Raw genomic sequence first — 14,188 nt, 5'->3', positions numbered from 1 at the left:
TGGTCTATCATATAAAATCCCAATAAAATACATTTACGTTTTTGGCTGTAACATGACAAATTTGGACAATTTCAAGGGGTATGAATACTTTTTCAAGACACTGTACCAAGCTCTGATATGCCAGAAGGGAACATGGAGGCTCCTGATGTTTCTACTGCTGAAAAAAGCAGGCAGAGTATGGAAGTGGCATACTTATGAAAAGAAAAAAACACAAAATGCACCCTATTGTTTCTTACCCCCTACTACGGCTACAATGTACTAACCACAAACATTATACACATATGTGGTATCGCCATAAGTATCATGAGTAGGGGAATTTATTTTGGTGCTTGTTTGTGGTGGGGGTTATGATAAAGGCAAAAAATATATAACTAACAGTTACTTTTTTGGGGGCCAGTTTTCCTTTGATAATAAAAAAAAAACAGTCGCTTGATACCCAGTAACATTTGCCACCAAATAAGGGCCCAATCATCATGAACATAAACAAGGTATAGTTTACCTGGATATACTTTGCAACAAGTACATGCAATGATATGTTTAATGTTAGGCCTCATTCACACTGAGCGTACAATTGTGCAAGGGCGTATTTATCCACACAGGTGTTCCATGCATCCTTGTGCAGGCAGTTCCATTGGTGTCTATTGGGACACAGCGGCTGCATGGATACATGGTGGGTGCGTGCATTTGTGAGTTCAGAGACCTGTACCCACACAGATGTCATATTGGGCCCAACAAGGCCTAACGCTGTACATATCTTTGCAACTACTTGTTGCAAAGTGTATCCAAGTGAATTATTCCTGATTTTGTTCAGGATGAATGGGCCTTCATTCGGTAGCAGATGTTATTGGATATTACATTATTTTTTATTATCAAAGGAAAACTGGCGCCCCCCCCCCCAAAAAAAAAAAAAACTAACTGTTAACTGTATATTTTTTGCCTTTACCATTACCCACCCCCTAAAAAAGCACCAAAATACATTCCCATACTCCTGATATTCATGGCGATACCACATGTGTGTAACATTTGTGGCTTGTACATGTAGTAGGGGCAAGAAATAATAGTGTATATTTTGCATTTTATTCTTTTTATCCTACCTAAAACTGGTCAACGCGTCCCTGAATGGGCATACGGTATTGTATGCCCAGTGTGAATGAAGCCTAGGGTCGTCCATAGACGGAGTGATTTTCTTTCCTGAAACCATGGGTTGCAGGGAAAAAAAAAACACTTGATTCCCCCCATAAACACAGACAGTGTTGATGGGGAATCCCTCCCACAGAGCCATTGTGTTCTCCCTGCGGGGCAGGGGAAGCCGTCCCTGCCGGGAGAACACAATGAATATTGCTAGCGGCTATACCAGCCACTAGCAATAATCACATGCAAAATCTGGCAAGCTGGTAGTACTCGAATTAATTGATCAATCAACTTGGGTACATTCAGCTTGCCCATACATGGTTCGAATCTCGGCCGGTTCAGCAGGTTTGAACCGTCTATGGCCGGCTTTACGAACACATACCAAAGTTGCAAAACATTAAAGCTCAAAAAATGTTAGTGATTGTGTTTAAATCTACTTTGTGTGATCCCTGTAACATGCTTTTAGCTGACTTTAATCAGAATTTTGGTTTGCTAACATCTAAACTTTTTGCCACTGCATGCCAAAAAACCTACCTGCTCATTAAGAAATATTGAACTGCTTAAAGGTTCATGTACTCAGACGGCTTAACCTATTCACCATAAATGCAGTCATCTTTCTCCTGTCCAGGCAGCTCAGGTGCAGTTTAAAACCTCCTGTAAGCATGAACAACTGTGCACTGGTGTACTTCAGTATATAGCAGTGCTAGTTATATAAGCTATAAACTTGAGTATAGCATGGTCATATGCAAAATATAGAACATTTTCTATTGTTTGAAAAGGCCTGTATGCTATATTTCTGCATATGATAGCACTGGCCTATACCCGAATACAGCAGCACACATCCATTCATGTCTATGGTAGGCTGTACACTGCACCTGGAATGACTGGGCGGGGCAAAGACGCCTGCATATTTACGTTGAATGGGATCACCTCCCCATGTGCAAGGACCTATATTGGCTTTACTATAAGAAATAACCTTTATTGTTTGCCATATTCTGGAGTCTGAAGTCCTCACTACTGATACATTCAGCTTGGCAATTTCTTAATTTCCAAAAAAGCGTGACAAAAAACTAGATCACCTTGGGTGGTGTCTACCTTTAAAAAAGGTACTTTTCTATTGGTATGGTCCTGGTATTTTTTCAATATGTTTTATAACAGAAAGCAAGGGATACCATTTTTTTGTTTTTTTACAATTATTAGTAACTTTTCCATTATATAGTAAAAAATAAACCCTGCCAAAAGAAAGTTCTGTTTTAAGAAAAAAAATTGTCAAACGACAACAAAATGGTAATGAAGGGTTGTTATAGGCTGGTACTCAAGTGGTTAAACTTGCCCCCCTTTTTTGGTGCAATGCTACTTTATCACCATGCTTGGTTCTTGTCAAGAAGAGAAGAAAAATTGATCGCACACTTAAATCCAGAGGATGCTGTAGAAATTTCTTTATTGTCATAAGCCAGACAAAATTGCAATGATGATCAGTTGACGCGTTTCACACAAAAAGAACCATGCTTGTTCTACAGCATCCTCTGGATTCAAGTGTGCGATCAATTTTTCTTCTCTTCTTGACATTGCTTACGCTGATGAGCCGGAATTACGGAATTAGCACCTTGGACCGGGTGTGTCCATTTTTTGCCTGAAGCGGTGTGTGTGCGCCTTTATGCTAGGTTCTTGCCAGAGTTGACATCTTTGACAGCAGACATGGGTTTCAGCAAGACTGTAGCTTCAGAGAATATTCACTGATCGTCATTGCAGATCTGTGGTGGTATGGTTGATTGAAGTCTTCTTTTGCTGGGTCTTAGCTGGTCATTTAAACACTTTCCTGCCCTACAGTGTCAAGTTAGATCAGAGGGTAACATAGACATGAAAGAGGGCTTATTTATTCAATTTGATTAGGTTCTTTTGTCTTGTCTGGCGTTATGAGTGTGTACATGACAAGGGAGTGCAAAAGCAGGAGGACAAGGTTGGTTTAATAAGAATTTATTGAATCTCTTTGTCCAGCCTGGTTTTTAAATGTCTCAGTGACAGAGAGTTAAAGTGCATGTCAGGGCCAAATAATAATAAAAAAAAACATGCAATACATCTCTGTAATACAGTACGTGCCTATTTCCCCTTGCTTTATCCAATGCCTCTGCAAGTACTGAAAACTACCTGTTGATGCTGGCAGAAATGCACTAAGCTCCTGATTTCCTGTTGTGGGCTAATAACACAGGGGGGTTTAATTACTAAAGGCAAATCCACTTTGCACTACAAGTCCACTACAAGTGCAGTTGGAAGTCCAGTTGCTGTAGATCTGAGGGGGACATGCAAGGAAAATAAAAAACAGCATTTTTGCTTGTACTTGATTGGATGATAAAATCATCAGAGCTTCCCCTCATTTCAGATCTTCCCCTCAGATCTAAAGCGGATGCACTTCCAAGTGCACTTGCAGTGTACTTGTAGTGCACAGTGTATTTGCCTTTAGTAAATCAAACCCCATAGTGTCAAGAAATAGTTTCAGCCCTGCCCAGTTGTCTTTTGCTGAACTACAGAACACCTACCCTATCCTTATCCTCACAACATAATGGGAGACCAAGCATATTACAAGCAGGGAGCAAAAAACACAGGACCGTTCTGGATTTTTGACAAAATCAGCAGGTTTTGTTTTCACTTATCAAAAAGATATAACAAAACACTTTCAACAGTATATGTATTTAACAGACTAAAAAGGGAGCAAATAGGAGAAGATAATGGTAGGGTTTAGGTATATTTTAAATCCGCTGTCAGGGAGCTTGAAGCTATTCCCAAGACTACAAATTTGTCTCAACAAGTGCAAGGTGGCCTTATGGTCCGTACACATGATCTGAAAATTGGATGAAAAATACCGCTTTCGACGCGATCGGACGATAATCGGATCGTTAGTACACAGCTTTCGAGAACCGATCATGACAGTTCATCCGATTTTATCCGATCGGACAAACAACAACATTTTTCTCCTGCGATACCAAATCGTACGATTTTCCTTTAATCAGTACAGTTGTCCTCCAAAAATACAATACAAATACACTACAACATATGACATCACTTCCGATTTTTTTATTCTGTCTTACGAGAATTTTCTGAACTTTAGTAAACTCTTCAGGTTCGATATACGACTAGCATGCAAAAAAAGGGTCGATTTGTCATCTGATTTTCGCATCATGTGACAGGGCATTAGTCTCTCTTTACATCAAAACTATTTATAATAAAAGCACACCTGAAAACAAAACGTACAATTTTAGAAAGAAAGACCTTTTTTTCTGAATGGTGCTTTGCATTATCACAGATTTTGTGATTTATCTTGCTATACTGTTGCTTATTTACATCAAGATACATAATTTACGAGTGGCCCACTCCCAAGAGCCGTATGTAAATGTTTTTACTAAACTGAAAATCATAAGACTGCAACAGTGGCAAAATTGTGGATGGAAGAGAACACATTCTTAATGCTAATTAAGGCTAATTGGATGTAATTTTCTTTCAGATTTGCCATTGTGCTATACTGCAAACCAGCTGAGACATTATAGCATCACTCAGATGCAAAAAAACTAAGTAAGCACTATGTAAGCTCTAAAATAGGTCTAGAAATGGCTTAAGGTTTAAAAGCTAAATAAAAGAAGTGAAAACACGTAGCATTTGGTGTAGTGTGTTATGCATCTTCAGAAAGAGTAATAACAGTTTACTGCTGTACTAAATTACTAACATTGTAAGGGGATTTTAAATTATATTTTCTTTATTATAGTCAGGACAAAAAAATAAAGAAAAACATATATATTTTTTTAGTCAGGTAAATATAAAATATTGCATAGTGAAACTCCAGGGTAGTTTTACCTACTTTGCTGAAATATATCGGTTTTACAGATCTAAATAGCTCAAGCATAAACTTCCACATACAACGAATGAGTCAGATTTGTGATCCTTGCTGCCTCTCCACTGCCTGCTATGTTGAGAGGACTCCATCTAAAGTTTAAATCGGAAGGATAGAGTGAACCTATAGGCTAACCGTTCCATCTATGTTCTTTTTTCAAAAGCTATATGCTCTCTAACACCTTGTCATGGGAGCACCCCGTATTAAATATATATTTTGTAAAATAAAGATTTTTTTAGTAATGGTAAAAAAAAGATACTTTAGAAACTTTCATGAACTTTAAAAAAAAAAAAAAAATCTACATTCAAATTAGCCAAATACCATTGCAGTTTACAGTTAAAACATTTCTGACTGCAACATCTTTATTATCCGTCTACCTTGGCCTATTTATTTGTCTAGCAGTGATGGGACCCATATACACTATATTGCCAAAAATATTGGGACTCCTGCCTTAAGGCCCCTTTCACACGATCGGACCGTTTAGGTCCGCCTGTTAGTTTTGATGGCGGACCTGAACGGGCGCTCCATGTTAGCCTATGGAGCGACTGATGTCAGTGGAGACATGTCCGCTGACATCCGACCCGGTGCGATCAGCAAAAAGCAGACGGATGGCCCTACGTCCAGATCCGTCACTGGCGGATCGGATCGGGTGAGATCTGATGAAAACGGACATGCTGTCTGTTTTCATCCAATCCCTCCATAGGCACCAGCGGCGCCTGACAAGCCCCTCCCCGCTCAGTGAGCAGAGAGGGACCTGTCATCCGCCGGCTCAGCGGAGATCAACGGAGAGATCTCCCGCTGAGCCGGCGGACCGAGGCGGGCTCCGTGGAAGCGGAGTCCGCCTCATGTGAATGAGGGCTTACACGCACATGAACTTTAATGGCATCCCAGTCTTAGTCCGCAGGGTTCAATATTGAGTTGGCCCACTCTTTGCGGCTATAACTGCTTCGGCTCTTCTGGGAAGGCTGTCCACAAGGTTTAGAAGTGTGTCTATGGGAATGTTTGACCATTCTTCTAGAAACGCATTTGTGAGGTCAGGCACTGATGTGGATGAGAAGGCCTGGCTCGCAGTCTCTGTTTTAATTCATCCCAAAGGTGTTCTATTGGGTTGAGGTCCCGACTCTATGCAGGCCAAGTTCCTCCACCCCAAACTCGCTCATCCATGGCCATCCCCAAACTGTTCCCACAAAGTTGGCAGCATGATATTGTCCAAAATGTCTTGATATGCTGACGCCTTAAGAGTTCCCTTCACTGGAACTAAGGGGCTAAGCCCAACCCCTGGAAAAACAACCCCACACCATATTTCCCCCCTCCACCGAATGATTTGGACCAGTGCACAAAGCACTGGATGAGCGGTTGGCTGCTGGTGCTCTGACTTTGAGGTCCATCCTCTCCCAGAAACCCAAACACGTGATGCATCCTGCCAGACCGTGCACTGACCTGTTTCAACCACAAGAGGGGTTTAATCATAGAACTCTCTGATTAAGCCCCTTTTGGGCTCAGAGGCGGAGGAGCAAAGTGGAATAAAGTTGATTGAACAAAAAAAGGATTTGGTGGAGGTGGGGCTTTTTGCATTGTAAGTTTGGACTTCATAAAGTGTGAAGGAAAGAAAATAAGAACAATATGAAGCTGTTTATAATAGCAACTTCATCAAGGTCAAGGTTTACCTTCGATTTTAACCACTTCCGCTCCGGAAGGTTTTATGCCGTTCATGACCAGGCCATTTTTTGCTATGCGGCACTGCGTTACTTTAACTGATAATTTACTTTAACTCATGCAACGCTGTACCCAAACAGAAGTTGTATAATTTTTTTCACACCAATAGAGCTTTCTTTTGGTGGTATTTGAACACCACCATGAGGTGCCATGTTGAACCAGTATGTGAGTATGTGGCCAGTATGAGAGTGAGAGCGATAACACCAAATTTAACGCACCTGCTCCCCATTCACACCTGAGACCTGAGTCACTAATTGGGCCCAATTTGGACATTTTCACTTAGGGGTGTACTTACTTTTGTTGCCAGTGGTTTAAACATTAATGGCTGTGTGTTGTTATTTTCAGGGGACAACAAATTTACACTGTTATACAAGCTGTACACTCACTACTTTACATTGTAGCAAAGTGTCATTTCTTCAGTGTTGTCACATGAAAAGATAGAATAAAATATTTACAAAAATGTGAGGGGTGTACTCACTTTTGTGAGATACTGTATGTGATTCTGCGCAGCCAGCATGCACTGTCGCTGTAAATGTACAGTGTGTGGTCGGCAAGTGGATAAGGACATATAAATTAAAGCGTTTGTAAAGGTGTTTTTTTTTTTTTTTTTAAAATAACAAACATGTTATACTTACCTTCACTGTGCAGCTCGTTCTGCACAGAGTGGCCCCGAACCTCGTCTTCTGGGGTCCCTCGGCGGCTGTTTCAGCTCCTCCCCGCAAGCATTCACCACCTTAATGCGAGCTCCCTCGCACGGTGGTGAGTGCTTGCGGGCGCGCTCCCGTGATACAGCCGGCGGCTATAGCCGCTCGCTGTATCACTCGGCCCCGCCCCCCGGCGCGCCGCGTCATCGGATGTGATTGACAGCAGCGCGAGCCAATGGCTGCGCTGCTTTCAATCCATCCACTGCAGCCAATCAGCGGCCAGGGTGAGCGGAGGAACAGATGTCGGGAACGCGAAGCTGACTTTCGAGGCGTCAGGTAAGTAAAACGGGGGGGCTGGGGGCGGCGGTTCTGTCAGAAGTTTTTTCACCTTAATGCATAGAATGCATTAAGGTGAAAAAATTTTTACCTTTACAACCCCTTTAAATATACATATTGGCCTCTTTGGACAACACCACCACTTTTCATATTGCTTCTTTCCACTTTTATTACTCAGCCCCAAAGATTGCTTTATGTGTCACCCCACTAGCAATAGTTACTTGATTGAGATCTGATCACATCTGTCTTTAGCACACTAGCAGTTTTCTAATGGACAGCATTTGAAATTCACCGATAGATTGCACTTGTCACCTGAAGATGCTTTTAAGGAAGGATCAGTATGAGAATCAGTAGATGTCTGTAGTGAGGAATCCATCCACTTGCAATATTGCACACTATAAGCACCTAGCTTTGTGGACAGTTTTCTCCAATTATGGTAAAAAATGCTTGTATTTAATACTATAGGGTTCCTGGCTGTTTCCCCCTGATTATCTTAAATGAAAATTGCAAATTAAATTAAACCATACCTTTTGACAAAGGCCTTAAAGTGACTCCGTTGCTTAACTGAAAGTGTAAAAAGGAGATTTACCTCTCCTGCTACCCATGCCATTAAACACTGCTCTAATGAAGAGATATGATCTCACAGGGTCTCTTCAAAAAACCAACACTCCTGGAAGTGACTACGTCCTGGTTTTCCTCTGCACTCAATTGTTCCTCCCATTGACCCCTACATCACTGCTGTGTCCTATAGAGACATAGAAGTCGGCAGGCAGACTATTGAGTCTTGCTCAGGTGGAGCCTGTTATTCATCTAATTGCCCAAACAGCAGTTACCCCCCAGTTCTTTCACCGTGCCACTTGTTAGAAAATATAGGCGCTTCCATTACTGACAGCCACTGATCTAAATTTCTTGACACTGGTGTTTTTGTTGTGCTTAAACACTCTAGTTTGATTGAATGCCTGTAATTAAAAATTATGTGGAGTCCAGAGGTCAGAAGAACTACAGTTTGGCACATGTTCTTCTTAAAGAAATTAATCTTTTAAATAATGTAGCCATACAATGGGGTTGATTTACTAAAACTGTAGAGTGAAAAATCTGGTGCAGCTGTGTATGGTAGCCAATCAGCTTCTAACTAACTTGTTCAATTAAGCTTTGACAAAAGAAAAACTGGAAGCTGATTGGTTTCTATGCAGAGCTGCACCAGATTTTGCACTTTCCAGTTTGAGTAAAACAACCCCAGTGTATTGAATATACTGGAAAAAGAAATTAGAGGTACTGTTTCTGTTTTTTTCTAGGATTGTGTGGATGCAGGTTGGTGGGAAGGAGAGATAAATGGCAGAAGAGGAGTGTTCCCGGACAATTTTGTCAAGCTACTTCCTGCAGATTTTGAGAAAGAAATCCATGTAAGTACCCATATCTAGGTGTCACTTAGTTTTATTGAGTTGTAGATTATACTATTCTTACAGGAAGGAGCCATTATCTTTCTTGCAGCCCTTAGTCAAGCATGTAAAATTAGAGGGGCTCCAAAATACTTTACAGACCTTCTTTAAGGGCTACATTCTCTTGTGCTATGTGTGAGAAAACAAGTCCCAAAAATGGTTATTGATCACAGAGGCATTTGTAGGAAGAGAATACTTAAGAGGATCTTTTACATGAGGGAATGGGCTTTATTGATTAGCACCATGAAATGCGTTGACTGTTTTATATGCAATCAATGCTTAACCCCCCTGGCGGTATTCCCGAGTCTGGCTCGGGGTGGATTTTACATACCAAAAGCGGTATCCCCGAGCCAGACTCGGGATCGCATCGCAGGATCCAGGAAGAGTTTACTTACCTTGTCCCCTGGTTCCTGCGATGTCTCCCCGCTGTGATCGGCGAGCCGCTGTGTCTCGCTCGATTCACAGTGCCGAGCTCCGTTCCCTGCGAGCGTTGCGACGCACGGGGACGGAGTTCGGCGGTAAATTCAAAAGTGAAACACATAGTATAGATACAGCATACTGTAATCTTACAGATTACAGTACTGTATCAAATAATGACACATCCCCTTTGTCCCTAGTGGTCTGCCCAGTGTCCTGCATGCAGTTTTATATATATAAAACTGTTCTTTCTGCCAGGAAACTGGAGATTGTCCATAGCAACCAAAACTGTCTCTTTACATCAAAAGTGGTTTTAGACCAGCTAGAAAAAAAGCGATAATAAATTATAATCACTTGCAGAATTGAGCGATAGCGATTTGTGGGGAGATCCGTCATCAAACACTAAAAGTAATAAAAGCTAAAATTCTGCAACTGTGCAAATTTCAGTGTTTTTGATTTGATTACATTATTATATAATTTTTATTATTATTATATTATTATGTGTTTTAATTATTTATAGTTATTTATTGTATTATAATTTTTTATTTCGTTTTTCAAACTTTATCATACCCGGGATGTCTACTAGACTCTTGTTTGGACAGATTTAAGTGAACTATTCCTAAGAATTACAGGCCTACAATATGAAACGCCATATTTCTGTGCAAAATAATTGTACCGCTTTCAGCACCTAAAATCTGAAATAATCATACCGCCAGGGAGGTTAATAAAGACCAGTCCTTGATGTAAATGGTCCTCTTTTTTTAAAAAAAACAACAAACATATTATACCTACCTGCTGCTTGCACTGGGGGCACCCGTGCATGCTCAAACCCAAGCTGGGCTGTTTGAGTCTATTCAGACACACAGCCCAGCTCGGCCCCACCCCCCACTCTCTGCTTACCGGTTTTGATTGACAGCAGCAGGAGCCAATAGCTCCCCCAAACCTGTGAGAGCGAGGAGAGGGGAGAAGAGCTGCTGCAGACATGCGCTGGACTGAGATCGGGTTCAGGTAAGCATTTGGGGGGAAGCCACTATTAAAAGGTTTTCGAAGCCCCGCTCGTCCCCCCCCTCCGCTCGTCGGCGCCGGCATTTCAACTGTGGGCGCCGGGCTGTGGCTTCACAGCCTGGCACCCACTGTGCATGCGCGAGCGGCGCCGCGCGCCGTGATTGGCCGCTCAATCACCTGGGACCTGTAATGGGTCCCAGATGATTGACAGGAGGAAGGGAACAGAGCGGAGCCCTTCCTGTGCCGAGGCGGAAGTGATGTCACCAGCCCAGGCAAAGGAAGAAGCAGACTACGAGGGACCACCTAGCAACAGGCATTTAGAGGTAAGTAAAAAAAAAAAAAAATATCCAAATGTTTTTTTGTTTTTGTTTAATTTTTCAGGTATGTTTGTTTTTTTTGGGTGGAACCCCACTTTAATGCAGAGAATGCAATAAGATAAAAATCTTTTACCTTTAGAAACACTTCAAGCATTATCTTCCTATGGGTGCCTCTGTGACCAATAACCATTTTTTTGGGGCTTGTTTCCTCACACACATCATTCATCAGGATCCGACTGCCTTTCCAGCACAGGATAATCCAAGAAGTCACCCAAACAAGCATATGTGAAACCTATATCTGCAAGGGGACAAAATTATTCCCCGCAGGCCTTACTATCCAGTTGCTTGACCCCCTGAAAATTGGGTGTCCTGCAACCATACTGTTGCAATTATTGGTCCTATATCACTTTTTTTGTTCATATAACTCAAAGCGACTGAAACCCTAATACTACACTCAGAAGGATCTCTCCTGGGACATTTTATATGCCTTTCTCAACTGAAAAAACATGTGAAAGGTCACAGCATTTGCAAGGTGATTCTGCACAGTGTAATGCTACTATAACACTTTTGATCTATATAGAATTTAGTTTATTCAGAGGAAATATGACATTATAAAACCTCTGGCTTGCTCAGCTTCCTTGAGTTCTATACTTCTCCTCCAGCTAAGGTTATTGTCAATTTTGTCTTTTCTTTCTACCCTGCACTTGTAAGAACTCCGCATACAGTTACTTTCAGTGCCAGTGTGGTTGCATAACTCCCTGCATCTACTTTCCTAACTGCAGTGCATGCCTCTTACTGACACATAAGCTGGTTGCAGACAGGCCAGAAGTATTATTCCATTGCTCTTTCAATGGAGTACTCATTGACACTTGTCATTCCTTCACCCAACAGACTTAAAATGTTTGTAACCCCCCCCCCCCCCCCCCCCAAAAAAAAAAGATCTGTTCCTTTAAAGCATGTTAAACTGCGTAGCACTTCTGCTGAGTCATTTGTCCTTTCCTATTTTGTAATGTACCTAATTGATCTGGCCTGTTCCTGTATCGCCCCCTAGTGTGCTGAGCACGGTAATCATGGCTGCTGATCTATGATACCGTGGTCAGTTTACGTGCCTCTGTCATCCCACTACTCTCCTTTCTCCAACTCCCCACCCCCTCCATCCACCCCCTTCTCCCTGTCAGCTCAGGAGTCTGTGTAGTGAGCCGTCTTCTCCTGGGATTAAAGTACAATTCATGAGAACATTTTAGTTTTATGAAATATTAAGTTTTAACTTTCGGCAGTTTAGCATAATGAAAAGAATGTTGTTTGCTGAATTCCATCACTTTGTTAAATATAAGCTCTGATCACAAGGAATCAGAGGACAATTTACACACTATGCTGAGTCTTTTTCAGTTTTCCCTGGTTTTCCATGTTGGCATCTTTGCCAGCTGTTTACTTCTAGTTAAAACCATACAGGAAGCAGAGTTGGGCAACATGGTTCTGACAGAAATACAGGACCTATTCATTTGGTTACCTCAGATTAAAAGTAAATCGGAACCCTGGCAGTAAATACTACACTTTGTATATTTTTCTTAAAATTCCAAGATTGCAAAGAAAGCAAATGCTAAAGGAGGACACAACCTAAAATGGACCTCACTCATGTAATGCTAGGATGTGTGCAATGGTTTCTTATTATTTAATATGAGCTGTAAAAGAACTTGTGTTCGTTTTCAGGAATCAAATGCAGGTTAGGTGTTTGTGAATGTTGGGTGTATTTTATAGAAAAGAAAATCAGCAAAGCTGTTCCTCAACTGAAACTGCATCTAAATTCACTCTGTGCAAGGGGACAACATTGAACATTCTCAGGCTATATTCTTTCAAGATTAAAACCTGCAGAAAATACTGCATTATGATCACTAGATGGCGCTACCTATCATAGGAAATAAACATGCTCCTCAGCTGCATCTTGTGGCCATAATTTGGTATTTTCCACATTCACACATTCTACCTGCAGAGAATATAGCCAAAGAACATCCAGAGATAAAATGATAATCTTGCCACTTTATAAAACTCTGGTGTGTCCACATCTGGAGTATTCCGTCCAGTTCTGGTCACCAATCCTCATGAAGGATCTGCTGGAATTGGAGAGAATCCAGAGTAGGGCAACAAAATGAATAAGGGGATTGGGGGACCTCATTACCCGAGCTGGGCTGTTTGAGTCTATTCAGAGAGACACAGCCCAGCTCGGCCCCACCCCCCACTCTTTGCTTATTGGTTTTGATTGACAGCAGCAGGAGCCAATGGCTCCCCCAAACCTGTGAGAGCGAGGGGAGAAGAGCTGCTGCAGACATGCACTGCTCTGGACTGAGATCGGGTTCAGGTAAGCATTTGGGGGGAAGCCACTATTAACATTTTTTTTTAGCTTAATGCAGAGAATGCAATAAGATAAAAACCTTTTACCTTTAGAAACACTTCAAGCATTATCTTCCTATGGGTGCCTCTGTGACCAATAACCATTTTTTTGGGGCTTGTTTCCTCACACACATCATTCATCAGGATCCGACTGCCTTTCCAGCACAGGATAATCCAAGAAGTCACCCAAACAAGCATATGTGAAACCTATATCTGCAAGGGGACAAAATTATTCCCCGCAGGCCTTACTATCCAGTTGCTTGACCCCCTGAAAATTGGGTGTCCTGAAACCATACTGTTGCAATTATTGGTCCTATATCACTTTTTTGTTCATATAACTCAAAGCGACTGAAACCCTAATACTACACTCAGAAGGATCTCTCCTGGGACATTCTATATGCCTTTCTCAACTGAAAAAACATGTGAAAGATCACAGCATTTGCAAGGTGATTCTGCACAGTGTAATCCTACTATGAGAGTACTAACACTTTTGAACTATATAGAATTTAGTCAATTCAGAGGAAGTTTGACAGTATAAAACCTCTGGTTTGCTCACCTTCCTTGAGTTCTATACTTCTCCTCCAGCTAAGGTTATTGTCAATTTTGTCTTTTCTTTCTACCCTGCACTTGTAAGAACTCCGCATACAGTTACTTTCAGTGCCAGTGTGGTTCCATAACTCCCTGCATCTACTTTCCTAACTGCAGTGCATGCCCCTTACTGACACATAAGCTGGTTGCAGACAGGCCAGAAGTTTTAGTCCCTTGCTCTTTCGAAGGTGTACTCAATGACACTTGTCATTCCTTCACCCAACAGACTTAAAGTGTTTGTAACCCCCAAAAAAAAAGATCCTGTTCCTTTAAAGCATGTTAAACTGCATAGCACTTCTGCGGAGTCATTTGTCCTTTCCTATT

The 14,188-nt window shown here is 41.6% G+C and overlaps 1 protein-coding gene across 5 annotated transcripts in view; it reads left to right on the top strand.

Moving 5' to 3' along the window:
- SH3KBP1 (SH3 domain containing kinase binding protein 1) overlaps positions 1-14,188 on the top strand; it is a 529,030-nt gene that overhangs the window by 419,375 nt on the left and 95,467 nt on the right. For 4 of the 5 annotated variants that reach the window (XM_073616470.1, XM_073616469.1, XM_073616472.1 and 1 more), the window contains one exon: positions 9,006-9,113. The exons of the other annotated variant lie outside the window; for it this stretch is intronic. In XM_073616470.1, coding sequence (XP_073472571.1) covers positions 9,006-9,113 — 108 coding nt within the window. The remainder of the gene's footprint in view (positions 1-9,005; positions 9,114-14,188) is intronic. 5 annotated transcript variants of the gene reach the window in all.

The sequence above is a fragment of the Aquarana catesbeiana genome, linkage group LG02 (genome assembly GCF_042186555.1).
Source record: "Aquarana catesbeiana isolate 2022-GZ linkage group LG02, ASM4218655v1, whole genome shotgun sequence".
Taxonomy (NCBI): Eukaryota; Metazoa; Chordata; class Amphibia; order Anura; family Ranidae; genus Aquarana; species Aquarana catesbeiana.
Note: the sequence above shows the minus strand (reverse complement) of the source record. Positions and strands in the feature narration are given on the sequence as shown.